Genomic DNA, 27,199 nt, shown 5'->3' on the forward strand with positions numbered 1-27,199 from the left:
TATTATTATTATTATTATTATTATTATTACTATTTAAAATGTAAATAGTTTCGTGCTTCTTGTCTTTTGCTTGAGTTATATAACTTTAAAAATATTGTGGTTTGATTTGTTACATTTTCTGCTGGTGCAGCTTTCACATTGCACTATTTCAAAGATCCCTTTCTTCCCCTCGCCTGTGGTGGCGCTGCACCAAGATCCACTAAAGAAAACGAAAAGAAAACATTGAAAGAAGAAATTGAGTGCAACTTCATTCTCATTGAAATTCAAACAAAAATGGAGTGATGTCTGATTTTAGCGGTTGTAAGATTTCCTGTTTCGTCTTTGATAAAAGACCACAAACCATTTCTCCCACAGTCGCAAGACATGCACATTTGTTTTGGTTGTATTTACCCAGGATGCCTCGCGCTAAAGCCCACTTCCTATGTTTGGAGTGGTCTCCGGCCCGCTTGCATTCACATATGCATTCCAACCGTACCAGAATTTACTTCAACAGAAACAAAACCTAGGTTTGTAGGCAAACAAGTTTGCTTTGTTGATCCGCATCAGAGTTCAACTTCACATCAAATTTTTGAAGTGTTTGGAGTGAACTCCATACACCTCAAACCCGGTGCGATGCACACAGCCGATGCGAACCCGGCTGTGTGCAGGGGTTCGCATCGTGTGCTTATGCTCTCATTGACTTTTTGAGGTGGAGTTCTCTTACACTCGCCCTGAGAGTGGGAGGTCCATCATATCTATATTGGTATGTTATAGATAAACATACCAATATGTTGGTATGATAGGTATTTTTGAACCTCCATAAAAGAACCACAGACAACGTATATCAGTTTTCTGACCAAGCTTCTGCAAAAGGAGAAGACTCAGCAAACTGCTCCTCCAAGGTTGGGTGTGGCCTGGTGGGGGAATTCATGTTAGAGGACTCTGGAGGTTGGGAGCACATAGAGTTGGACCTCTGTTGGAGCTGGTCTGGTTGACTTGCACATTTGGACTATAAACCTTTTTTGCCACGGTCTCTGGATGGGGTCGGTGTCTGAACCGGGGTCGTTTGGATGGTACCTAGCTCTAGTCTGGACTGATGGACCACTGCACTACTGCAGGAGCTTGGGCAGTCTGCTTGTCTCCACCCCAGACTGAAGCAGAGCACCTCCTGAGTTTGGGCGCTAGTTACCTCTCAGAGGTATCATTACCTGGACCTGGGAGTATAGAGTGTGTATAGGGAGTGTGAGTGGGTGTATGGTGTCCATTTCTGTGTGTTTTTACATTGGATGAATAGGTGTGAATGTCTGTGTGAGGATGGGAATGTGTGATTGTCTCTGTGTCTGCCTGTTTATCTGCCAGGTTTGGTCTTGGGATGTTCCCTCTCCTGAATCATCTTTGTGCCTTCTTCTGCCCTGTCACACTTCCTTCTGGTGACTGGTGCCTCTGCCTGCCAGTGCATTGGTGGTTTTCGCTGTCTGGGGTTGGGTGTTTGGGTAGATTTCACTTCTAGTGACTGCTTGGTGCAACCTGGGCACCCTAGCTCTTGGGAGCTTGTGTCTTGGTGCACATTGCTGGATATGCTGTTGGTCTCCACCAACAGCATATCCAATTGTTGGTGGAAACTGTGGGCAGGCCACTTAGGCGTCTGCATTGTGGCTACCGGGGGTTCCTCTGGGACTCGGTGCTCCTTTCCGGAAGGGAGGTGCAGTCGTCCCTGTGGTGGGGCTCTCAGGGCTCTGTGCTTTGGATGTCTGGGCTCCAATTTCCCTCATGCCTGGCTCGGGTGGGTCTGTTGTTCCCCACACATGCTATTGAACATTCTTATGGAGAAACCTTATATACACAAACTTGCTCACACAGACACAGACACACACACACACACACACACACACACACACACACACGTTTTCATTCAGGTGTTTTCAGATACATTTATTTTTGGGCTGCGGTTGCCACTAAATACATCTTGTATTAACTAGAACCGTGGGCTTTTCAGTGATGTTGTAGTTTTTTTATATATAAGCATATATCATTGGTTGCTATGGTTTTTTGGTTTTCTGGTTTTTGATTGTCCTCTCCTGCTGCAGGTGTAGAGGCAGACCTCTGGGGTGTTTCTCTCTCCAAGCAATTATTGCAGAAGAAGCTGTCGTGAACAGGCGTGGCTGCAGACTACAAGTCAGACAAGACTGTCTACAATTTCTCTGATGGATTGATGTCTGGACAAGACTGTCCGACTTGTAGGGTGTGGCACACGGAAGAAAGCAATTGTCCTGTTTGGCAATAACTCAACAAGCTCAGGAAGAGGCTCAAGTGGAGCATCATAGCTGAAGATGTAATTCTCTGCTTGTGAAAGTAAATCTGTTGGGAATTGCTGTCTGAGTGCCACACTTTGGAACAGGACGCGTTGGGGAAAAAAAGAGAGAGAGAGACTGCAATTCTACTCCACGGTTCCTTGCAAAACTCTTGAAGCTCTGTGAACATCCTTTTCCAGATCCAGCTACAATTTCTCTGATGGATTGATGTCTGGGTTTTGATTGGGTCACTCCAGAACATCCACCTTGTTGTCTTCAAACCATTTCTTTGTAGCTTCAGCACATGGACTGTCAACAGGTATCATTTAGAAAGATGTTCCAGCTATTAGCCTGGAACTCAGACATCATTTTTAAATACTTAATCAGATATTATAATTAAATATTAATCAGTTACTCTGTACTTCAGTACCTTTTTAAGGAATACATTTACTCTTATTTGAGCAATTACTAGGACAGTTACTTTTTACTTTTTACTTGAGTAAAAATACACTGAAATAGTCCCTTTCTTGCCCGAGTACAATTTTTAGGTGCTCTCCCCACCTCTGCAGTTACTGAGCATTCACTTTTAGTAGCAGCCCAAGGCAATACATACCTATTTAATGATGAATTATTAAATACAGCCGTATCTGATTCCCTGCACTACTTTAAATAGTTCTAAACAGTAAGAAGTGGGAATACAGATACATGTTTATTTTTTTCTGTGCTTAAATTTTGTTTGAAAAACAAACAAACAAACAAAAAAAAAAACAGACCAGATGTTCAGCATCCAACAATGTAATAATAATTACAAAGCATATTTATGTTTTCGGTAGCTTCAAAAAAAGTCCAGTCCGTGTCCACTTGTTGTTGGTTCTTATTTTTTATCCTTGATTTAAATTTGAGGTGTTTAAACAAATTGATTCTGATTTATGGAGCGCCACCCTTCAGTGTATAACTGAACAGCACCCCCTGCTGGTGCCTTTTTTTTCTTATGTCTGATTTTAAGGGAGATTTTAATCAAAAACCAAAAAAAAAAAAAAAAACTGTGCATGTCCTGGTTTTGCAGGACATGCCAAAAGTTAAAGGTAAATGTCTTTGTTGTAAACATTGTCGCATCCTTTCTTTCTGCAAAACATGGGATTTTCTTTCTTTTAAATTCCCAGTTTTTTGCCTCGCCTCTATGGCAGCTTGTATTCTTTGAGACATGGACTTCACTGATGGAAAAACAATATTCTCCATCAATCAAGTTACAGCATTCTCTACCACAGCTGATGGATCAACTCTGTAAGATAGAGCTAGCCTTTTTTATTGTTTCAACACAGATTTTTGCTACAGTAGCCTGGCCATTGCCTTACTATGCAATCCTCCTTGATTCTCATTTCCCTCCAGTGCTCTGTCTGGGATTTCTAATATTGAGTTTGATTTCTCAGAATGAATTGAGCAACTAAAGTTGGAGTATAATAAATATTTAAGACATTGTATTGCTCGCAAAAATGTTGCGGCCCCTCTTATTGATAGATACCTCGCTCCGCCTGGCACTTCTCTCATCGCAGTCTATATCACAGGTGATTTCTAGTAAGCTTTATAATGTAGCTTCTTCAAGATCAAGTTGACACATTTCATACATCACTGCCAAACATTAGCTGTTGGCTAAAATTGGATCCAGTTGTTTGAAGCGTCAATAGAGTCCATGCCTCAAGCAAGCTGTCGTTCTCTATAATTGAGAGTCCAAACTCTCTGTATGAAGTAAACAGTAGAACAAAGAGACTTTTGCCAGACTGGTGCTCCAGAGCTCCACTTGCAAAAACAACAGTCTGACAGCAGAGTGCCCAGGTCAGAACTTGGCATATTTGCAGTAATCCAACCTGGTCTGGACTGAATTCAGGTTCCTTGTTTGTGGGCACAGTCTTGGCCAAATAAAGCTGATTATGATCTACTTATCTTAGATTAGGTCCAGTGGGGAAACCCAGACACTCCTTTACCCAGCAACAGTCTGCAGCTAGTTCTGGGAGCTTCTTGGTGCAGTGCCACCACAAGCGAGGGGGGAAATCGGGTTTTCAAAGGGTTTGGGTCATTTGACTTAGTGCAGAGCGTGAAAGGGAACAGCAGCAACTAAAAATATAACAAATGTTGCAATTTTGGTTCTCAATCGAACCGAATCAACTGGACCATCAGGCGTGAAAACACCCTAAAAGTCACTGACCAAGTGCCCAAACTGGTTGTTAGAATGTTTTTTGCGTTCCAGTATGATTGTACATATATCAGGATGTTGACTTGCAGATTGGAGGGGAATCACATACGGTAACATTAGCCTGCTTGCTTCAACATTATGTAACTTGCAGTAAGGCCTAATTTTAGTCTTTCACCACAAGGCATTTCTGTTTAGAAGATAGCTTATGTTCTCCTTATTTCTTTTTTTTTCCAAGGAGTATCACCCAGTCTGCAGGATTTCCTTTCTTATCCATTTTCCTGAAAGAATACAAAGCAGCCCTGACATTGGACATGAAACAGGATATTCTATTAAAAAAACAGCCTTTTTTCCCCCCATGCAGTGTGAGGATCTCTTTGAAGGGATGCTTCTGCAGGAAAACAGTCAGTGTGATGCTATGGGTATCAGTGTGTTGTGCTGTTGGCTGATGAAATGGGGGAAAAAGAGCCTCATGATGCTTGGATCAAACCTTTTGGCTCTTCTGGATAATTCCATTAGGCTGCCATCAGGCTGTCCAGCAGCGGAGAGAAGTCCCACTCAGCTGGCTGGATTAAAGGTTGCATCCCTCCCAATAAGATGAGCAAAGCTGCACCCACACAGACACATCACCCCTTGCACACACACATCTTGTTGGTGCTAACAGCTCTAAAAGCCTTGCTGTGAATTATTTTTGGAAGGCGGCTGCCTTGGAGGTTGATGCATGGGTTTTCCTGACACTTCCCACAGTAGTTGCTGCACAGAAGGCACAAAGTTCACCTATTTTCCTGCCAAAAAGCAAAGATAACGGCATCAACCCATCAAGGAAAATGTTTTATCTTTAATAGTATTTTTGATAACCACAGTGTGGTCACAAAGCAGAAGTAGTGCAAAGATTGAAGCAATGGGATGCACCGATAAATCTGCCCCAGTTTCCTTCATTTTGGGTGACACCGCTACGTAGTTTTTACAGTTAAACTTAACAAGTGAAACAAGTACAATATTTTAAATTGTATATAACAAACGCATACAATTTCTTTACCAGACAATATAATTGTAATTGTAAACAGGTTTGTAAAAAGTGAAAGCAGCTACAACTTAAAGGGAACTGAGATTTTCAAAAAACTTTGAATCAAAACGGTGACAATGGAAATATGTACTTCAATTAAAGGGGTCAGTTTATGGATCACTGTGGACAGTGAGATAAAACGATATAAATCTCTCTCTCTTCTAAAAGAAATTTTAAAATTATTTTGATGCAGCAATATGGTAATGAATCAGCTGATGTGTTGCTGTTCAATTTTTGAAATATGTTTGTGATTGACTTCTGAGCTGAATAGCACATTTTCTTATGTGAGTTGGGGCCAGATATAAGTTTATGCTTCTTTTCGTACATGATTTCTTTTAGTTGTTACGTGAACTGTTCATATTTATTAATGAGTGAATGAAATTAAGAATGAAATGAAATGAAGTAAAGCAACTTTTCGCTTCAAAAAACTGGAATCTACAGGTCAGGTTTTTATAAGATTTATTATTCGGCAGAAAACTGCAATAAAAGTGGTGTACTGCTAACACTTAATATGTAACATGCTATAAAAACTCTACAAACTAGCTGCCTGTCTAACAGCACTGTTCCTCTATGCTCTTCTCAAAGGCTCCCTGACGGATGGACGGAAGTTCGACTCATCCCGCGACAGGGACAAGCCTTTCCGGTTTAAGCTCGGCAAACAGGAAGTGATCCGAGGGTGGGAGGAGGGAGTGGGGCAGGTAAGCTGAAGGGTGTTAATAACGGTGTTATTAGACAGCATGTGACAAGAGCAAAACTACTTTTGGGAGTCGTTAGAAAACAACTACAGCTTTAAAGAAAACAATCTTAAAGCTGCAGTATGTTTTTTTTTTCTTTCTTTCGCCAAATCAAAACAGCAGAATCTTTCTAAAAATTAATTTTCTAAAACATATCTCCAAGGAATTTCAGATAAATCTGTAGACAAACTCATAAAAGAAAACACAACCAAACATTATTTTATCTATTTAGCAAATAATTTTTATATTAAAAAGATATTGACAGAGTGAAAACAATTCTGCATGTCTAACTAAAGCACAATTGTTCTTAATATTTACTCTGACCTTTTTGTTTTTCAATGAAATCCTTCTCCCTTATTCATCAGTTTTCTTTTATTTCAAATGAATTTTAGAAGGAGTTGATTACAGGCTTTGTACAGAGTGTGTGCTGTTGTGAGCTCTACTAAATCATAAAATTTTAAAGCAATGTAAGAAATATTTCATTAGTTGGATGAGAATAGGCAGACACAGCTACAATTCAAATAGCTTTCTTCTGGGGAATGTAGAATTACCTATTCAATACTGAATATTTGTATGTATTTGTCATTATTTTTGTAGAAATCAGTTTTCTATTTGACATTAAAGGGATTTTTCTTCTCAAAAACGGCAAATTTAGTTGATTGTGGTTTCATTGTAAATGCAATAAACTGAAAAAAAGGATAAGATATCCAAGTGGGTGAATGTTTTTTTTTATACATGCACTGCAATAGGAATCAGATGAAAGGTTGTTGATAACATTTATCTCTTGAAATACGTGAAGTTATTAGTGTTTGGTCAGAAACATTTCATAAGCTACACTTATGAAATGTCGCCACGCTTATCTTTGACGTGGAGCTGCTCAGTTTGGAGTGAAGGCGAGCTGCTGCCTGTTTGTTACATAAGTTGTTTAACTGAACAAAGCTTGATATTTTTTTTTTTTGTTTTTGATTTTTTTTTTCCTTCTGGGATGTTGATTGCTGCTGCGTGAGCTGCTGAGAGTAATAACAGTGGAACAGATGTAGTAATAGTGAAACATCATTAACAAATCAAGATGCTCCCCCCCCCGCCATGTCTCCTGTGAGATATTATCTTCCTTCAGCTGCATTATGAGCAGCTCTGTAAACCCATTATCTCTCCTCTCTGTTTGCCCTCTCTGCTCTCTCCAGATGAGTGTGGGTCAGAGGGCCAAGCTGATCTGCTCACCGGACTACGCTTACGGAAATAAGGGCCACCCGGGCATTATCCCCCCCAACGCCACTCTCATCTTTGACGTGGAGCTGCTCAGTTTGGAGTGAAGGCGAGCTGCCGCCTGTTTGTTGCGTAAGTTGTTTACAGAAAATAACCATCCGATAATGACGCATGATGTCGTTCTGATCTCGGTGCAATCAGCCAAAGCATTTTAACATTTTTGTTAAATAGAATAAATAAAAACGGGAATTAATGGGGAAAAACCGTATACCGTGCGTTCATAAAACTAAAACATACTGAAATTATGCATATTACATCCTACGTTTTTGTGTTTATGAATCTATTTACTAGCGTTTTGATCTGATGTGAAACTGATGTTTTTCCCATCCCCTCACACAAACAGTTTATGTCTGCCGTCGGCAAATTATGGCACTCCTTACTCCTCCTGGTGGCAGCTACGCTGGTCTGCAAAATGTCAAGAAATGTCAGTCAGTTTGTTCCATAATAACTGAACATATTTTTTGAAAATGATATCTTCTGTTGCATATTCGTTACTCAATCGACGTATAAACAATCGCAATATGATACTTTGACCTTTTTGGATCCTCCACCTAAAACTTAACCAAAGCGCGAAAAAACTAATAAAACCTAAACAATGTTTAACTAATGATAACTAATGAAACCTAGCAAGCACACTCTAAAAACTAATTAAAACTAACTGACTGAGACAAGCAAAAATTCACAGCAAATTTTGTGAATTTGTTGTGAATTATATAAACGTAAATATAATGAAAAACCCAAAACTGTCATAACCCTGGTGCGAACTCTGATCCTGTTAGCGGGCAAACCTCTACGGATCAGATATAGAAGTATTGGGAAAATGGATGTAGACTCTACAGAGGCTGTGTGTGTACACTCTTGGATTGTATATCTGATGGTGTTTTAATTATGTTTTTTATGTGTTTTTTTTTCTCTTATAAAATTTTTACTTGCTGGGTCGGGGACCATAGATTATTAAATGAAATTAGCACCTATGTTATACCCCGGACCAGTGCATCTATCCATCTACAATAAATAGTAAGACTGCAAAACAGGGCAACATTGTCACCGAGGCTGATGGATCTTAATTCTATTTTATGGTATGATTAGGTTCAGGACTTTGACATGTAAATTTCTATTAATTAGCTACATACATAGATTTAAAAAAATTAAACTCAGTTAATTGCTTTTTTTTATACATACAAAAGTTCCGCCCAGAACCTTTATATTCACTGTTTCTAGTACGCCAATAAATCTGATGCACAAGCGACATCTGCTAACGATGGACGATGAGGCTACTGCTCTTGGCCCATTGCTGGTTAAGTTTTGCTCAATAATGATCTGATGGAATGATGCAAAAATATGACTGTGTTCGAGTTGTGCTAAAAGGAGTTAGCCTGTCAGTAAAGCTATTCAAATAGCACTTCAATGCTAAACATGCTGCAATAGCACAGACGTCCCCTACTCAAATGCCCTCTGTTGAATTAGTTCAGCTACTCGAAATGGGGTGAATATTTATGCAATCATTTATTTTGTTGCATATTTTTATTTAATTCTCTTTATTTTGTATAAATCGATTTTCAAGTTTTTATTTTTTTTGTAAAAATAATTCTCCTTTTTGTCATCCTCACAGTTAACTTCGCACCTAGGCGACCTGAAGAGAAGCTTGGAAAGTCAGTGCATGATTCTTTCAATTCAGCGTTTTCATCAAACCGTCTGTTTTTGTTATTTTTTGTTTTTCACTCGTCCTCCATTTTGAAACATCTTTTTTCAATCCTACATTTTCTAAAAGTCTTAAATTGTTACAATTTTTTTTTTGTTTAAAGAAAGTGTTTTTTTAATTTTGTATTTCTTGACATTCTGTTTGTGTGCAAACACAATGAATTGGGTGTATGAAATGCCATTGAATCACTAAGCAGCAAGGTTCAGCTTTTATGAGTCAGTTTGTTCTGGTATTATAAAATTCTGCAGCTTATTCTATTGTATTAGACAGAAAAGTGAGCACACATTTATGATTTTAAAGGGTGGAATCATATTAGCCTGAGTTCTAATAAAAGGTCACACTTAAAACTGAGATTTCTGCAGAAACAAAAACCCTACATTATTATTTCTGTTAAAGAAGAATGAGAAGACTAATTGGTGGGAAGGATAAACCAGGCTTAGGTCCAGATACTTCTTGTGTGACTAAATATGGTTACTACCTTGCCCTGTGTGCATGCCAAAAATCTGATGGCATTCACTTTGCATCCTTCCTATCTCTTTAAGACTCATTTAAAGCCATACCTAAACAGTGCACAAGGAGGACTGTGTCGACGCACAGGAATAATCGGAACTGAAATTAGTCTGAGATGCTTGAAACTTCTAAAAGGTGGGCAGGGATTTGAACTCTTGACACTTTGTGTAATAACTTGAATTATGCATTTCCTTTGATGCCAAGAGTCTCTCTGAGAAAATAACAAAGCTTAAAGCAGAAACTCTCCTTTTTAGAATTACTGTTAGTAGTGCGCCACGCCGTCCCGGCGGATGTTGGAGTGGAGGTGTACCGTGAAGACAAAAAAACACAAAAAGGCCAACATCATACAAGTGTTTTTTCTACCTGAACTAGTTTTAAATTGAGTGTAAATGAATGACTTGTGCTGGCCTGGCTCTCTGACACCGACCACGGCTGTCCGTGTTATGTGCTTGCCGTGCTGCAAGCGGCAGACCGTCTGTACTGTGCAGTTTTACGTGCTGAGATGTTACTGTGTGCAGGCTAAACCAATGATGTATCTCAAATAAAATAAAATACCATCCAACTGCCTCCAGTGTTCATTTCACTGTTACTTGATTTCTCATTTTTCCACAAAGAAAGAAAATGAAAACGGCTGATGATTAAACATAAACCAGCGTAACAGAAGTGTTCACGCTTGTTTTATACTTGCTATCCAATTATCTTTTTAAACATACATAACACTTTAAAATATACCCATACTGAATTAAATGAGATGAACTGAATAATAAAATAAGCAAGTAAACTTTTTACTGGATTAAGAATTGAAGACAAAGCGGAAATTGGCCCCCATGCACTATAAAATTGTATAGTTGTAGAAAACTTGTTGCACAATTTCATTTGGACAACTATATAATTTTTTTTTTTTTTTTACTTTTTTTATGCATAGCTTCCAGACAGAAAAACAAGGTTGTTTTTCTGTCTGGAAGCAGCTGATTATAATCTCAAAAATTTAAATAATACCTGATCTATGATGCCAAATCCAAATGAGAAGAGAGAGAAGAAAGTTTAAACTATTTCTTCAATCAATCATAATGAGCAACACCAGCATCTCTCAGCCCTTAATCTAATCATACAGACAGAGATTTAAAGAGGAGCAGCAAAAGCAAATGAGGTGGATTAGCAGCACCTGCTAACTGATGGTGTCAAACAGGAAGTGTGGTCTCTGCTGGCCAGATGCTGAGCTGTTGGCATGTCATAACAGTCACAAGATTATTATACAGCAACAGTCTTCAGTCAGACACTAAACTAAAGTGATTGCTACCAGAGATGCTTCCTGTCTACATCTTCACCATCCACAATTACCCTTTTGACAATTATGTGAATTATATGAGTTATGACAACATTTAATTTGCTTTTGGGACAAATAAAGTGTTATTGAGCTGAATTAGAAAGACATTAGATTTTTTGTTAGCTCTTATATGAATTCATAATGTAGTACTGAAGACGAGTTATTATAAGCAAGGAAGAAACCTGGATCATTTAATGAGTAACTTTTCAATTTTATAATCCCAACCAGATTAAAAATATGTTGATTTGGTTTGCATTTTATTTAATTTTTCACCTTTATTTATGCATAGCATGTACAATAAATTATTGCAACAGCAAGGTAGGCATGAGAATACAAAAATACAAGTAGTATATATTAAAAATCATAAAATATCTTTGAGGTTATAATTGAAATTTCTTTACAAAGTGTTTTGGTCTCCAGCATATAGGACCTCCAAATATTTTACTTATTCATTCATTTTAATAATTGCATGTTTTTGAAAATAATGTTTTTACATAAAAACTCGTAGGCCTATAAAGGTGAATCGCAATAATACTGGTCTTGGTTACAGTAATCTAAAGTGAACAGGAAAACATACTTGCATAAAATACTGTATGTATTGTGTCTTTCCAAAATAACGTGAAAAGGACAGTTTAAGGACAGTTCCAGAAAAAATAGGTGATTACTTTAAAACTGGGTCTACACTGGGTCAATGCAGAATATTTAGGCATACTGTAGGAATCTTATTATTTTTTATTAAATATTTACTACGTAGCAAACATTTTTCCAACCAATATCACAATTTCCAAGAAATTATCCCATAAAAATGCAGAAGTGTGCTTGCTCATTTTATCAATTTTCCAGTACAAATCTTATTGGTTAGCTGATCTGCCTTTTTTTTTCCTTCCAAATCTTTATTGAAAGAAATGTGATGCATACATGACAGTAATTAATATGAACAGAATCTAGACTGATTATTCCCGTAAATACATTTAAAAAGATACAAAAATTAAATGTTTTCCCACAGTTTCCTTGTCATAGGAGTCAAAGCTATTTATAATGTACTGTCCGAATTCTTTATGTCGACAAAAAGCGGGAAAAAAAACCTAAGGGTGAGTCATGACTCATGTGACCGATACGGGGCGTGGCTTTCGGCGTCAACACTGATTGACGTGGATCGGAGCAGGAAGCCAGCAGTGACATCACTTTCCAGAAGTCCCCTTCAGGTTTCAGGCAGCGACGAAGAAGCAGCAAAATAAAGCGAGAGCGCTACTCTCTGGGAGTCCTGTTGGTTCGAGTTGATATCCACGCAAACACTGAACAGGTGAGGCTGTTGTTTCTATTAGCGTTGAAGTGAACCCTTTCTGAGCGGTGAAGGGTTTCGTTTCCCCCACCAAGCTAGCACCGTCTCGGCTAGCTCCCCTCCACCGCCTCCGCTGTTTATGTCGGAACAAAGACGGTCTGCGTCGCGGCTCCACGACTTCTGTCTGCCGTCAGATTTTCACAGACGGTGCTTTTACTTGTATCGGGGCTTTTTTTCCTACCTGGTCTTGAAGTGGTTAACAAGTCTTTTAAAACCAGTCAGGCTTGTTAATTTTTAATGATTATGCAGTACGGCTAGCTTACGTTGATTGGCGAGGTTTTGTGTCTCAAATACAAGCTTAGTTCCCTAATAAAGTTGTTTAGGTTGGAAAACAACCTAAGCTAATATTGTTAAGATTATTAGTTTTTATATCTAGACGAGATCACCTTACACCGCATGTATCATTTCTAACCCTTTTTATTTATTTATTTATTTACATCAACTATAAGAATAAGTACAACAACTGTCTTTTTATGTCCGTGGTTTTTTTTTTTTTTTTTTTTGCCTGTACTTGATGTAATGGAAGACATATTTAGCAGTTACAGCGTTCAGGGTGTGGGTCAGTTCATATTTTTCCATCAGTCCTCCGACCTCCCTCTCTCCCTTCCTCTTTTTGCTTTCCCAGCCATGTCAGTAGACCGGAATAAGCTGCCAAAAACACCACATTCTTGGATCCAGGCCTCCTGAAGTTAGCGGTCCAGCTTTCGCCTGCTTTTAATGGCGGTTGTCACATACTACTGTTGAATAGAAGCAGAGGAAAGTGACTGAGTTTGCTTATTTGTCTGAGTATTTCTGTTTGAGTTACTGTTTGCATTCATTTCTCTGACCTCGTTACATATTACTTGGACTACGAGGAAGATCAAATATACTAAAGATGAGAATACATAACTATCTGGCTTGTGAAGTGTAGATTTCCACAACAGGATAAAAAATAAAACATATTGGAAAAGAACAAACAAAAGGTGACCAGGCTAACTTTGCTATGTGTACATTTAGGCTGATGACATCACAAGAAACATGTAATAATAATAAAAAAATCAGCTGTCTTTAGTAAACACAACAGCTGAGTGTTGAGAAAGAACTTACTGATATTTAATCTGCCAAGTTTTCATACTTACTCGTTACTCATGAAATGAGTAAATTCAGTACTCTTTCTGTTTTACAAATCAGTCTGAAATTCTGCTAGCTTTCCTGAACAACTTCTGCCTTTTCAACAATGGGATTTTTTTTCTTACTTCTGCCCTCTCGTGGAGTCTTCATGGCGATGGTGTGGAGGGTTGGTATGGCTATAGGTGGTTTGTTGGGAAATTAAATGTCGCCGTAACTCCTGCCATTCTCATATCTTCAGAGTTGTTGTGGACTGTGATCCTGGTAGCAGTTAGTCTCGCAACAATCTGAAGAAACTTCTGACTGTTGCTTTTTGACAGTGTCATGACCGTCATACATGACATACTGAAGGCTCAACTTCCAGGCAGCAGAAACAATACAGTAAAATGTCCTGTTAGACACCATCAGTTGTTAGCAGCTCTGCTAACTCTCCTCCTTTGCTTTTGCTTCTCCCTCTCTCCATGCGCTTTGGTCCTTTTCAACTCTTCTGGGTTTTGGTAGTTGTAATTCAGGTATTATTTGGACTTTTGAGATGCTAATTAGCTTCTTCCAGTTATAGAAAACATACCTTGTCAGGGTTGTACGTCAGTTGTCCTGAAGTTGAAAAAAGTAAGAGCAAAAAAAATCCTTCCAGCTTCACAGGATCCAACGCCAGGGAATAATTGTTGAAAACAAAAAATAGCAGAAGTATTGATTAAATATATTTGAAATGGGAACTTAATTGCAAACAAACAGAAGAATATTTAATAGAAATACTGATTTGCAGAAGAATAGCTAAATAAGAACAATACCCAACCATTAAATGTAGATTTGGTGATGAGTTATATTTGAAGTGAGTTTGTCTTCTAGAAAAGGAAAGTTTTGCTTGTGACTTTAAAATAATTGGCAGTTGTGACTTAATGTTATACTTTTTCATCTTACAAATCATGCAGTAAATTATATTGATGACTATCTTCCACTGCCGTTGCTAGAGGACCAGGTTATGTCATCAGGAGTTGTTCAAACTCCCATTTTCTCTTCAGTCCCATTCACGTCGAGTCTGCAGGTCGGTCCGAGAGAAGAACACAAAGCAAATAAACGCATCGCTGAAAAGTAAACGGCAGAAGATATTTAAAATGGCCTTCTTTGTGCACCAACACAATGATGCGCTTGTGTGTGTGAGGAGTGTGAAGAAGAGAATAGAGTAGTGGCCGGAGTAAAGCTGGAGGACTGAGGTGTCTCAGTGATGCGATCGTGGCTGGCTTATTTACTTGTTTTGGGGGCTCTTTGCAGATTTGACATGTCTGTGTCAGAGCAGGTCTCCGTGCACATAGACTGTGGTTATGTAAACATGAGTCAGCAATGTGGGATTATTGAACATTTGGTATTTGGGAAGGTGCATTTATGTGGGAAGGGTCTGTTTAAACTCAGTGTGGTGTTTTAGCTTTCTCTGGTAATTCAGAGGAAAGCAAAGCCGTTTCATGGTCGACTGTTATCAGTATTAGTAGTTTTGATATCGTTCAGTCACACCTATTGGTGTTTTTCTATTTTGCAGTGAGGAAGTGTTCCAAGTGTCTTGTGACCAACACACATTGTTGTGTAATGGACTGAACTCCTAGATCTGCAACTACTGACACTTTGACTTACATCCTGAAGAATGTTTTTAGCATATTTAATAACAAGGACTTCTCCTTTTAATCGTTATCGGAAATGTCCCGATACAACTTTTTCCACTTCCGATATGATTCAAATGTCGTAGTTTTAATTATTGGCTGATACCAATATTGACCCACTTATACTTTTATTACTCATTTTGTAGTGTGGAATGATAGAAAAGGCTTGATAAAGTAATATTACTCAGAGAACAGCAGTCCACAACAATAGGTATGAAACCAACTGACCTATTTATTATTAATCAGTGGGTGTGTGTGAGGGATACAAGTACTTCCTGAATAGACTTGTCACAATAAATCAATCGGATAATAAATTAAAACAAGCTCAATAATTTCCATTTACATGATTTAGAGTTTTTTTTTTTCTCTTTTTTTACCAAAAATTGGATGATGAAAGTTTTCAGTCTGATGCTTTGGCCTCAACTAGCCCCTCTTTGTTTACAGAGACTTCATAATTAATTTTGTTAATTTAATTTGGATATTTAAAATGTCTTGTGGTGTTTAATGTTCATTAGAATTTTAAAGTTTATTGATGTTGGAGATTGTGTTCCTGCGTTATTATGCCATTACCATTACGTTACTTGAAAAGGGTCTCAAAACAACAATATTATAGTTTATCTATTGCCCGGCAAAATTTATCATCATGACAGGCATACGAGATAGAAATTCTGGAGTGGACTAAATGCTGGATTGGATTGCTTGTATCAAAGATTTTAGACATCTATGCCAATGTAATACGATACCAATTCGGACCAAGTTCCAAAATCAATATCGAATTTGGACACTGGGTAGAAAGACTTGTAAAGTTGTCCTTAATATTATTACTATTGGATGAAATATTGTGCTTTTTATTTCGTCCTCATATATTTTTATGAAAGAGGTAGCAGCCAGCTACGTTTTATTTCTGTTGCACCAGAAAAAACAGATTTGAATAATTGGCTCAATATATGGATCGTGTTACACAGAATAGTCTCCTGTTTAGCAGTTTGCAAATTTCCTAGCTGATGATCTACAGAGAGGTTTGGCTGATGAGAAAACAGTTGAGAGCAGGTATTAGATTTGGGTTATGATCTTTATGGATCATAGTCTAACAATAACAGCCAGGACGTTCTACCCCTTCTTGTTTCTCCATATTTTGCCCCTCTGCCCCATTCTGTTTCCATCTTTGTGCAGCCTCTGACAACCTTTGCATTTCGCATTTTAGAGAAAGACGAGGAAACAAATAAAAGGCTCATTTTCTAATTAGGTAGTTTTGTACCCGACTAAGTCAAGTGTGATGCACTGTGAACTGATACTAACCGTGTATCAGTTCGCACCTTCTTTAAGGATGTTTTTAAAAAAAACTTCTGTATTCTTCTGTAAGGCAGTGTGTTTGTGTGTCTCAGATAAATTATATCTAACAGCAGATTTGATAAAGAGTCATAATTTGAGATCAGATCCTCAGTTGATGGTAACAGTGTATTCTTCGGCCAAAGACTTGGCCATTACCGATCTCCCAAAATGAAGGAAATCTGCACCGATAAATCGGTGCACCCTAGTGATTTGTATCACTGAACTATACACAGTAACTACAAAAAGTGGGTATGCACTATGAGGGGCCAATGTGTGCACCAAATTATGGCGGAAAAATGACTTCTCGTCAACATTTTCTGTATTTAATTTGATATCTTCATTGAACAAATGGGAGAAAATAGTAAAACTAAGAATCCCGAAGATTCGGACAGTCCCAGTGGGCTAAATAAGAGAAACCTTGACCTGTGGATGATTGGATGGAACTTAATGTCAGTGATAAATCACCTTCCTCTGTTGGACAAGGTGGTGTTTCTGTAATCTTTTGTTTGGTGCAGGTCAAATAAAACCCAACATAAATGTTTGCCTTTGGAAAACCTCCTTCCAGAACATTGATAAGAAGCGGACGGTCAGATAAAAGAGCGACAGCTACCGCTGCAGTAAATCCACAGGTGGACTTTGACCTTTCCAGTTCTTTTCATTTGCTGAAGCAGAAGTAGGTTTGTGGGTAATGAAGTCATTTGAGAGGATTCGTGGCGCTTCTGTTCGGTATCTGTTATCTTCATGAGAGCCTCGCCCTGCTGGGCTGAGCTGTTGCTCAACCTCAGTCAGCTGATTTCCTTTCATTTCCGCATACTGCTTCAGGCTGCTGTCATGCTTATATCCAAGCTAATGGCGCTGGAGCTAAACTGTGCTTTCAGGAGACCTTAAGGGAATTTATAATGTATTATAATGGAGAACCACAACCCTCTTTTTGTGTCCACTTTTTTTTTCCTGCTTCCTTCATGCTATTTCAATTAAGGCTGCAGTTAGTTTATTTAGGATAAAATGTCTATTTGTTGTTTGTTAAAGTGGCAAAGTCTTCTTTAGAACTGCCTGTGTTTGGCTTTAACAGCTGAAGTCTTAATATTTTATTAACCTAATCTATTCAAGTAATGCATTTCAGCTTCACAGAGTAGTTTGATCCAGTTGTTTCAGTAATGTAGCTTAAGTTCTATGCTAACGGATAGCATGGAGTTAAGGTAAAACCTTACTTCTCACAGCCATTTTATGTTGTTTTTTTCTCAGAATGTCTCTGTATCCATCCCTGGAAGACCTCAAGGTCGACAAGGTCATCAAGGTAAGAGAAATGTGCTGCTATGTCTCCGTTTGTAGCATGTCGATTCACCGAAATGCTAAGATATTATTTGTTGGTTATAGTAACCAATTCTACGTGAGCGTATGTGAAGGAGACCAGCCCGTTTGAAAGAAGCTAACTAGATCCCAGCTCTTTAAACTGAAGAATGTTGCAGAGATGAGATTCTTGGAGAAATCAGGTTTTAGCCAGTTCCAATGTCTCTGCAAGAGCTGGGATCTGAGAAGATAAAAGAACAACATTTACGTTTTTCTGAGTGGTCATCATTTGTTTACATCCATTAATTGTTTAATGTTGTTTGCAACATTAATACAACAGTAAATAATAACAAGAACTTAGCAAAAAAAAATTATTAGTCCCTTTGAATGTTCTTCACTTGGTATCAACCACCACACCAAAGTGTGTTGTGCGCACTTACTAGCGTTTCATATGGTTAGTCTACTCATCAGAAAATGATAATGTTTGTGAGTTTCTTAAAAAAAAAACAATAACTGGTAAAGGCTGATTAAGCTAAAATTGTCGCACTCAAGTCAACAGAGATTTTTTGAGTGCCTCTCTAGTCTTAACTCAGCCCTCATTTGTTTGGCTTCCATGTTACTTTATGTAACACTTATCCAGAATTATGTTTGGCGTAGTTGAAACCAAACGAGTGCATGATAATTTCTGCCCTTTGCAGTTTGTTGTCCTGTACCTTGTCTTTCCCCAGACCTTCACCATGTCTCTGTTTTGTCCTTTTCTGTTGTTCTGGATGGAATCTACTTCACTAAGCTTTCATTTGACTGCTGTGTCTGATTGCTTTCTAGGCTCAGGCCCAGTTTGCACAGAGCACCGCCCCCATGCCGGCCATCACTGAGGGAACCTACCAGCCTCAGCCTGTTACTGCTGGGATGCCAGGATCCAGTGAGTCCCACGCCATGTTGCCAGAGCTAAAGCATTTAAAACAGAACCACCCTGAGTTATCTAAAGTTTCCTATAATGTTTTTATTTCTTGCTCTTCTTTTCTGTGCTTGTGTCTGTGTCCTTATTTTGTGTGAAATTCTGTCAGTGGGCCACATGATTGATCCAGAATCATCGGAAATTGACTGAAGATAGGCAGAGATTAGAAACAGTGGAATTTTTGCTAATCTTCTCCCTTGTTCCTGCATCTCATCCCACCCCTTCAGAGACTCCTCTCTGTCTATTCGGATGCAAAGTCCTGTGGGTTTTTCCTCTTTTGTTTTCACCTCAGCAGAGCTCGCTGTGAGTCACCATGGCGACAGGCTCTGGCAGTTGTGCCGGGATAGGGCGAAGGGAGGTGAAGGAGAGATTCACGGGTATTTAGCGAGCTCGAGAGGAAAAATGGAGTCTAGTTAAAGGAAAAGGAGATGAAATAGGGTCAAATTACTGACAAAAATATTATTGTAAAATGCAAACGCTGATTTTAGATTATTTTAATATAAAATTAATAGGTTTAAAGATTTGTCCCATTAAACCTGAACATATCAGCGGCTCTGCTGTTGTCCAAGGAAGATTTTCATCATGCTTTAATGCCTCTATCCTTAGTGTATTGGACATATATTATATTTACTTCTGCAAAATTCATTTCCACACTGCCAAGGCAGCCTTACTAAGTATTTCTGGCCTCGTTTCTTGTGCAAATATCTTATTGCGCTTGAAATAAGACAAAACTAACTTACAAGTAACTTTTCAGCAAGATATAGGAGCTTGTTTTAAGTCATTTATTCCTTAATATTAATGAAGTACTGGTTCCACTGGCAGATAGCAGGTGAAAAATGTCTTGTTACAAGTGCAGTAATCTGCCAGTCAAATTAGTACTTTTGAAAACCTTCCATGTGTTCTATAGCAGCTGATTAGAGAGTAATCAGATTCTCTATCCACCGTGTTTGTTTGACATTTTTAGCACAGACAAAGGTCTGGAACCACATGGGTTTACTCAAGACACAGACAGACTTACTGCTATAGTCTTTCAGTACATGCAACAGTCTGGAGGAAAACTATTGTAATTTTTAAGAATTTGAAGAAGATAAAAAGATGAAATCCTCAAAATTTTGTGTTGCCTGAAAACATAGGCAATGACAGATTTTTTTAATTTTATTCTTTTATAGTCGTCGCCGTCAACGATGAGGCCAAATTGGCAACAATCTTTCAATCTTTTTATTTCCAAACTGGAAACACATCAATCAACATTATTGCTGGTCATTGTTATTCATTATTTGACTGAATGTCTCTTTTTAGTACCATTAGTAATTGTGCTGTAACGCCTCAGCTACTTCCTGTTATTAAATCTCCATCCTGCTGGTCAGGGTGACTCTGCTCCTGTTTCCTTGATTATAATTAGCAGGCCATCATGACTAGCATCACCTCATTGTTTTGTTTCTGTTTATATATTTGTTTAAAGACCAAAGAAGACGAGTAACTGTAACACATACAGTTATGTGTTCATGTTTTCACAAACAGGAAAAACCTGCTAATTCCAGTAATCTGTAACTGAACACTGCTGTTGTAAAACATGGCTGCCATCATCTGACATTCTATCAGGTGTTTTTACACCTGTGAATGAAGGGCTGATTGTGTCTGTGTTCAAAGTTGAACAAAGACCTCACTGAATTTCTGGAAGCTATTATCCAGTAGAGTGCGGATCATCTTTTCTGTCTTCTCACACTCATTTTTTTTCATCTTGCATCTCCTTCTCTGTTTTTTCAGGCTTGTACCCTAATCTGGAGGAGCTGGGAGATTATATGGGTCTGGCCCTCAACAGCGATGAAGTCCAGAGGAACCTGGCTCTTGTTCCTGTGGCTGACAATGTAAGCAGTTCAGTGTTTGTTTGCTTCATCATTATCATCAGACTTGTTAGCTTGTTTTAAAGAGGAAGTGTTATGTAAAATGGACTTTTAAAAACATACCTGAAATGCTGCCTTGATTCTTTCATGCATGTTTGCAAAAATCCTTTAATCGCCATGGCAACCATTCAGCTGTGCAAAATGCTCAGAAAGAGCTGGAGTTTCTTAAAGAAACAGATGCCTAATTTCAAGGAATTAAATTACGAAGTCACATTTCTTTTAAGTCATATTTGTCATAACTTTTCTATAACTGATGGCAACGTAGCTACTCGATTGAGCTGTAAAAGAACTTTCTGTGCCTGGAAAACGCTTAATGCTGCCCCTTTAAAAGAGAACCAGAAGAGGTCAGGCTGGATTGGAGATACAGAAAGCTGCTGCTCTGGCTTCAATGCAGCAGGAGCAGGAGATCCAGTCTGCAGAGTGACTCACTGCAGACCTGAAGCTGAGTGGGAGACTGTGATCCCTTCACGCTCCTCCAGCAGCCTGATCCCACCCCCAGACTGTCAGCTTTTATGCTGTTTGATTCAAACTCTTATCTTGATGCTTCACTTTTTTCATCTTCTGTTTGAAAGCTGAAGAAGTGAGATTTCTAAAGAGCTTCATGAGACATTTTTAATTGTTCTGCCTGCTGAAGGAGGAGATGAAACGCAGTCCTCCCACATACAACTGAAATATTTATCAGTGTCAAAATGTGGAATTGATCGAATGATCTCAAATTATGTGCTGTTTCGATGAGCTTTAAGAGACTTAAAATGTAAAATTATAAAAGCTCATACTGGTATTCAGATGTATATGTGTTGTGTACCCATGTACAGTTGAAACCAAATATTTACATACATTGAACAGTGAGACACTCTTTTTCTCACTGTTTTAAGTTAAATCTGACCAAACTTTTCTTAGATTTACCAAATTTAATTCTATTTGCCTGAAAATTTGTCGAACATTTTTTAGAAGTTCGACAAACTTAGCGGAGTAATTATGCAGAACAGGGAGGAGATCGATTATTTTTTCAGAGATTATCTGTCTCATGTTAGGACAGCGAAAGTTTTAATACGTATGCAAAATTTATGTTTTTTAAGTTAGATGCTGCAGCTTTAAGCAGAGGTTCGGTGTGAGAGTCACTACCAGGTGGAGCAGAAGCGAAGCTCCGTCTGTCAGATATTACTACTTGTAGCGTAGCAGCGGTTCAACAGTGAGAGCAGAACCAGCGTCTTACATCGCAGCTCGAAGACTTAAATCATTTTGTGGGTTATTTGTTTAGCTTTCTGACCGTCATGCTAATCCGGGTGAGTGTTTGTAGCTGTGCGCTGCTTTACCTGCTATCTGATCCTCCGTATGTCTTTTTTACTGCAGTGAGCCTCGATGTAGCCAAACTCCGTCAAGTATGGCAATGTTTTTATGCCATATTAGATTCGTTGGGTTGATGCATTTTGACCTGCTTCACCCCACGTGCTTCAATTTTCCGCCGCAACACGCAAACTTCTAGCATTGAATGTTTGGAGCACGTCCGCTTAACGTTGTCTTGAACGTCCAGTGATTACATTTGATCGACGTCCAAATGAAACTTCAAAGAATGTCCTCCCGAACGTCATGAGACATCGCTTAGGATTTGTTGCTGCGCGTTTGCGCAGTGTGAAGGAAAAGAGGAGACCAGCTGCAGGGGCAGGCTGCGAAATGAGGAGCAGGTGAACGGCTTGTGTGATCTGCAACAAGAGACCGTGATCGGCGATCACCGATCATACACTTTTTCACAGAAATCGGCCGATTATGATCGGTGGCCGATCTGCATGCCTCTTATATATAGATGGCACATGTCTCTCGATATTGTTGACATTTTGAGTCTATGAAAATGGTGGCTAAGTCAGCCTATTCCTTTGTTGGTAAATTGTAGGTTGGAAAACAGTACTTTATTTTGTTTTCTTCTTAGTTACTCTAAATTTACCAAAATAAGTTGATCTAAATAGCTCTTTTTAAATCACAATCTTCCCTCTCCTTCTTTCTGAACCTCCTTGTTCTTCTTTGCTCCTCCAACACAGCAGGTGGCGCTGCCCTCCGGCTCTGGCGTGGGGGCGATGGTCCGCCCCGTGACGGGAACAGACATGGGCATCAGGAGGGCAGAGATCCGTCCTGGCCTTCGAGAGATCATCCTCTGCAAGGACCAGGACGGGAAGGTCGGGCTCCGGCTGAGGGCCATCGACAATGTGAGTCAGCAACCGACTCGCCCGCGCCTTAGCCGCACATAAATTATTTAGCACACACTGACTTTTAAACGCCTTGTTCCACATAAGTGCTTTTGAAGTGCTGTAGAGGTGGGCCCTTTCGTTCACTGTACTTATTTGTGTGTGAAAATAAGAGATTTCTGGGTTGAGTTGGATGATGTTTTGATTAACTCTGAGACTTTTTGTGTGAAGAAATTGTGATAACCACTACACTACACAAACTGATCAGCTATGTGACATTCCTGCTTGTCAAAGGCTAATTCTAATAATAGGTGGCAGACCAAATGTTAGTACTACAGAGTATGCTATAAGGCATGTGGTTCTCTCACAGAGCGCACTAATTTATAGATAGACAAACTGTCAAAACTTTGTTTCTGCCTAATTTCAAATAAGAGTTCATAAATTAAATTCTCTTCCGTTCTCTTTCTCTGCTCTGCTCACTAACTGACTGTTTGGGGCGACAGGGGCTGTTCGTCCAGCTGGTCCAGGCCAACTCCCCCGCCGCCCTGGCCGGGCTGCGCTTTGGGGATCAGGTTCTTCAGATCAACGGACAGAACTGCGCTGGCTGGAGCACAGACAAGGCCCACAAGGCTCTTAAAGCTGCGGCGGAGACCCGCATCGAGATGGTGGTCAGGGACAGGTGAGGACCGTTTGATGTGAAGAGGCGGGGAATAAAACATGACATAAAACAGTAATTCCAGTCATTTCTATTTTATACTGGAGGAAATTCTGTCTAATTAGCTCATCAGTATTAGGAAACACCCACCTAGTCACTGTAAAGAACTGAGGTCATTACTTTATTTTTTGATGTTACATGATCTATTATTCCTACATTTTAATTTATCCAGGATATCAAAACTGAAGCTTTACCCTTGTAAATCTCTGATGGTCCGCTGTGAATTTTTTGTTTTCCAAGACCTTTTCAGCGCACCATCACCATGCACAAAGACAGCTCAGGACATGTGGGCTTCATCTACAAGTCTGGAAAAATCACCTCCCTGGTCAAAGACGGCTCTGCTGCTCGCAACGGCCTGCTGACCGAACATTACATCTGTGAAATCAACGGACAGAACGTCATTGGACTCAAGGTCTGACTGCATTTATGCCCATCAGTCACGGTTTTGTAAAATTCTCTTAGATGCTGTAAGAATTCAACACAGGGTGGGATTGTTACGGTTGTGACAAAGGAAAAGTAAGATTAGGTGGAATTATTGTTTGTCGCATTTGGATTCAGTTGCATTTCCTTCACCTTTTACACAACCATGATGCAGTAAACATGCTTCCACTATATCCACTATTTAAAATAATTTACCAAAAGTTGATTCCAGATTGCTTATCACATTTTTGCAAGCTGATGGAAACTCGCCAAATGTAATGTTACAAACGGTAGGTTTTAATGGAAAACGAATCAACGTCTTTTTGCTTAAACTAATGTCACCAGTTTTGGGTCACGACCCCGTTAGCTAAGAGGTACTACTTTAGGATACAGAGTCCAACACTTGTATACACTGTTTTGTTTGAAAGGAAATAAATGCTGATACTTTATATCGAAGATTCAGTGACTATATAACTAATGTCAAAAGATTAAAATAAACACAACTTTACATGTTTTATTAAAATAATTTAAGATGGCCAGAGTTAAACTAATGTACTCACACTGAATAGAATCACAACATAAATGTTTCTCAACAGACTCTTTTTACATTGGTATTCCACACATCCACATGTTAATATGTTCTAGAATATTTGTTTGTGTAAGTACTAATTTTACCTTCTGTATGTTTTTCCAATAGGATTTAATTTCTGTCATGTCTCTATATTTTCTAGGACTCTCAGATTAAGGACATTCTGAACACTTCCCCCACCACCATGACCATCACCGTCATGCCCAAGTTTATCTATGAACACATGATAAAGAGGTACGCCCAGCCGCATCCTTCCATTTTAATCAGTCTGCTCATTTAGAATTTAAGATGTTCATTTTTTTTTTTCTGTTATCTCACTGACAAAAGTGTGCTGTCAATGTTTTTGGTGCTTTAAACGTATAGTTTGACTCAGACTCTCTGCAATAATAGTTGAATGACTCTTATGCTAATGTTCTTTTTTTACAAAATGAAATGAAACCCAAATTTTAATTTATTGATTGGTCATTTAAGCAGTATGTTATATAAGCGATCTAGATTCATAATTGGTTCTAAAGTAATTAGTTGATAAATTGACTGAGATTGAATCTCAATTTTCTATTTAGCTGAATCTCCTAAAAAGTGCAAATATTTAACTTTATACTGTATATTTTTAAAGTATTTTTTAATTGTGTGATATTTTACTCTGAAATGGTAATATGCAACACTGTTGAAAATTTAGTTCTGCAGTTCATCCGAAGCAGTTCATCATTTATTTCTGATAAATGGTCACAATAACAAATTTTACTGGATGATGAATTGCCCCACAATGTTGTTCAGACAATCTCAAAGTAATATATTGCCACTAATGCAAGTCCACCCTTTAAATAAACTTTAATTTCATAAATAACTCAACACTGGAATTGTAAGAAATAAAACAACCAAAAACAATAAATAAAACCTAAATAAAAACACACAAACTAAAACCATAAATAAAATGGATTACGGTGTCTTTTAGCAGCTCATTTTTTATTTTTTGAATTATTATGCTATTAATTAATTTATTACAGTGAGCTTGAATAAATGTAATGAATGTGATTGCATCCCATTTATTTCCAAGCTGATGGAAACTGTATTTGTTTTCCGTCCAGGATGTCCACCGGCCTGCTGCGGTCCGCCATGGACCACTCCGTCCCTGAGGTGTGAGGATCGTCGGCCATGCTGAAAACCGTCACCATGTCTGCAGAATAGTTCCTCTTGTCATTTTTAACCGTTTTTTTCTTCTGTCTTCATACCAAGAAGCCTTCAACTTCACATCACAATTGTTTTCCTTCATTACCTGTAACATATTCTTAAAACGAAACCTTTTTTACTCTTCACTTTTCTACATTTTATCCTTAGTACTGTCTGTATGTTTACTTAGTAGTCTGATGTGTAGTACGCATCTGTTTTTCCTTTTTTTAAATTCAGGATTAGGACTATAGAGTAAGTTGTTTTTGTTTGTTTGTTTTTGTTTTTTTCCTTCTTCTTTTTAAAAAAGAAACATGCACAAACTATCATGAGTCCAGATCTTCCTCCTCAGTATGGAGCCAAGTCGGTGACACTTCATCCTTTCCTAAATGCTGTAGAAGTTGATCGGCAGCCATGCGGATAGTAGATGTAGTCTCTGCACACCTTTTTTTCTGTAAATAATCCAATCTGAACTAACACCTGGGTTCTGCGAATCAAAAATAAACTCATCTAATTCCAGTGTACAGCCATATACCGGGGGCCAGTAGGAGTGGTTTGTTTTTACTTCCTCTCATTTAACGGTGAGGATCAGGTTTTAGTCAAACATTGTGAGTGTTAGCATTTTTTTTATTATTATTGTTGATTTGCTGTTCCGAGATTCAAAGTCAGCAGTTTTCTATATTGTCCAGCAGGTGGCGACCTAGAGTAACACAGTTCCAGCCTCTGAGCTGCAGCTACAACAAACACTGCATTTTCCAGGGGGAACTGTTGGGAAAAGAAACAATGTTTGGAGGGATGAGGGAAATAAAAGAATAATCTGAATATTATTATGGTCGCCTGTTAATTGGTGGTAAAGCGTTGTATGGTTTTGTGTTTCATGAGGAAATGGCTGATATCATTTCATTGGGGGCCCCGAGCCGGGCCCGCCCACTAAGTGCACTTTTCATTACCTTATAAAAGTTTTTTTTTCTCCTGTATTAACCATTTCACCTTTTTTAATCTTTGTGGTGCCTCGTGTTAACCAGACAACTCATAAAAAATAAAATAAAATTCAGACAGGACTTCCTGCTGTCTTCTTGTCTCACGACTGATGAACAACGACCTTACACTTGTAAATTCCCACATGTTCCTCCTTTTATTGCTGTTCATTTTTGGGATGCATGTACTCTTTTTAATTTTCTCTGTATGCAATCTGATAAAAAAAAAAATGCTGTCATTCTGTAAAAAATATTACAAAAATCTAAAAGTTTATATACAAATGTAACCAAGATAATATTGTAAAACTGAATAAAGTCTTTTCTGTTCACACCCTGATTCTGCCTCATTGATTCACAGTTCGATGACAAAGACGACAGGAATGCTTCCATCACGCTCTGTTAACATAAGTTTATTTTTGATTTTATACAGTGTGGAGGGACCTGGACCCCATTTGTTTTTATATCTTTTTTTTTTCACTGCACACCCTCTTATTGCATTAAAA

General features: G+C 38.5%; 2 protein-coding genes across 4 annotated transcripts in view; both read left to right on the top strand.

Moving 5' to 3' along the window:
• fkbp1ab (FKBP prolyl isomerase 1Ab) overlaps positions 1–10,298 on the top strand; it is a 16,025-nt gene extending 5,727 nt beyond the window's left edge. Inside the window, exons 3-5 of one of the 2 annotated variants that reach the window (XM_015058289.1) lie at positions 6,110–6,222; positions 7,443–7,573; positions 9,137–10,298. In XM_015058289.1, the coding sequence (XP_014913775.1) occupies positions 6,110–6,222; positions 7,443–7,571 (242 nt within the window). In that variant the 3' untranslated portion in view covers positions 7,572–7,573; positions 9,137–10,298. Of the gene's footprint in view, positions 1–6,109; positions 6,223–7,442; positions 7,597–9,136 lie in introns of both variants that reach the window. The other variant, XM_015058288.1, reaches the window with a different exon arrangement.
• Positions 10,299–12,215: 1,917 nt separating this feature from the next.
• On the top strand, positions 12,216–25,868 carry sdcbp2 (syndecan binding protein (syntenin) 2). Of its 2 annotated transcripts, none has more exons than XM_015058284.1 (9): positions 12,216–12,366; positions 17,742–17,793; positions 18,612–18,708; positions 20,512–20,612; positions 22,688–22,849; positions 23,332–23,507; positions 23,784–23,955; positions 24,695–24,786; positions 25,641–25,868. In XM_015058284.1, exons 2-9 carry the CDS (start codon positions 17,743–17,745, stop codon positions 25,693–25,695), a joined length of 906 nt encoding a protein of 301 aa, XP_014913770.1. In that variant the 5' UTR covers positions 12,216–12,366; position 17,742; the 3' UTR covers positions 25,696–25,868. The 2 variants fall into 2 exon arrangements, with proteins under 2 accessions (XP_014913770.1, XP_014913769.1); XM_015058283.1 differs by having other exon boundaries at positions 12,218–12,366; positions 22,685–22,849.
• Positions 25,869–27,199: the final 1,331 nt, after the last annotated feature.

This window comes from Poecilia latipinna, unplaced genomic scaffold (genome assembly GCF_001443285.1).
Source record: "Poecilia latipinna isolate Pla-1442-1.1 unplaced genomic scaffold, P_latipinna-1.0 Scaffold1529, whole genome shotgun sequence".
Classification (NCBI taxonomy): Eukaryota; Metazoa; Chordata; class Actinopteri; order Cyprinodontiformes; family Poeciliidae; genus Poecilia; species Poecilia latipinna.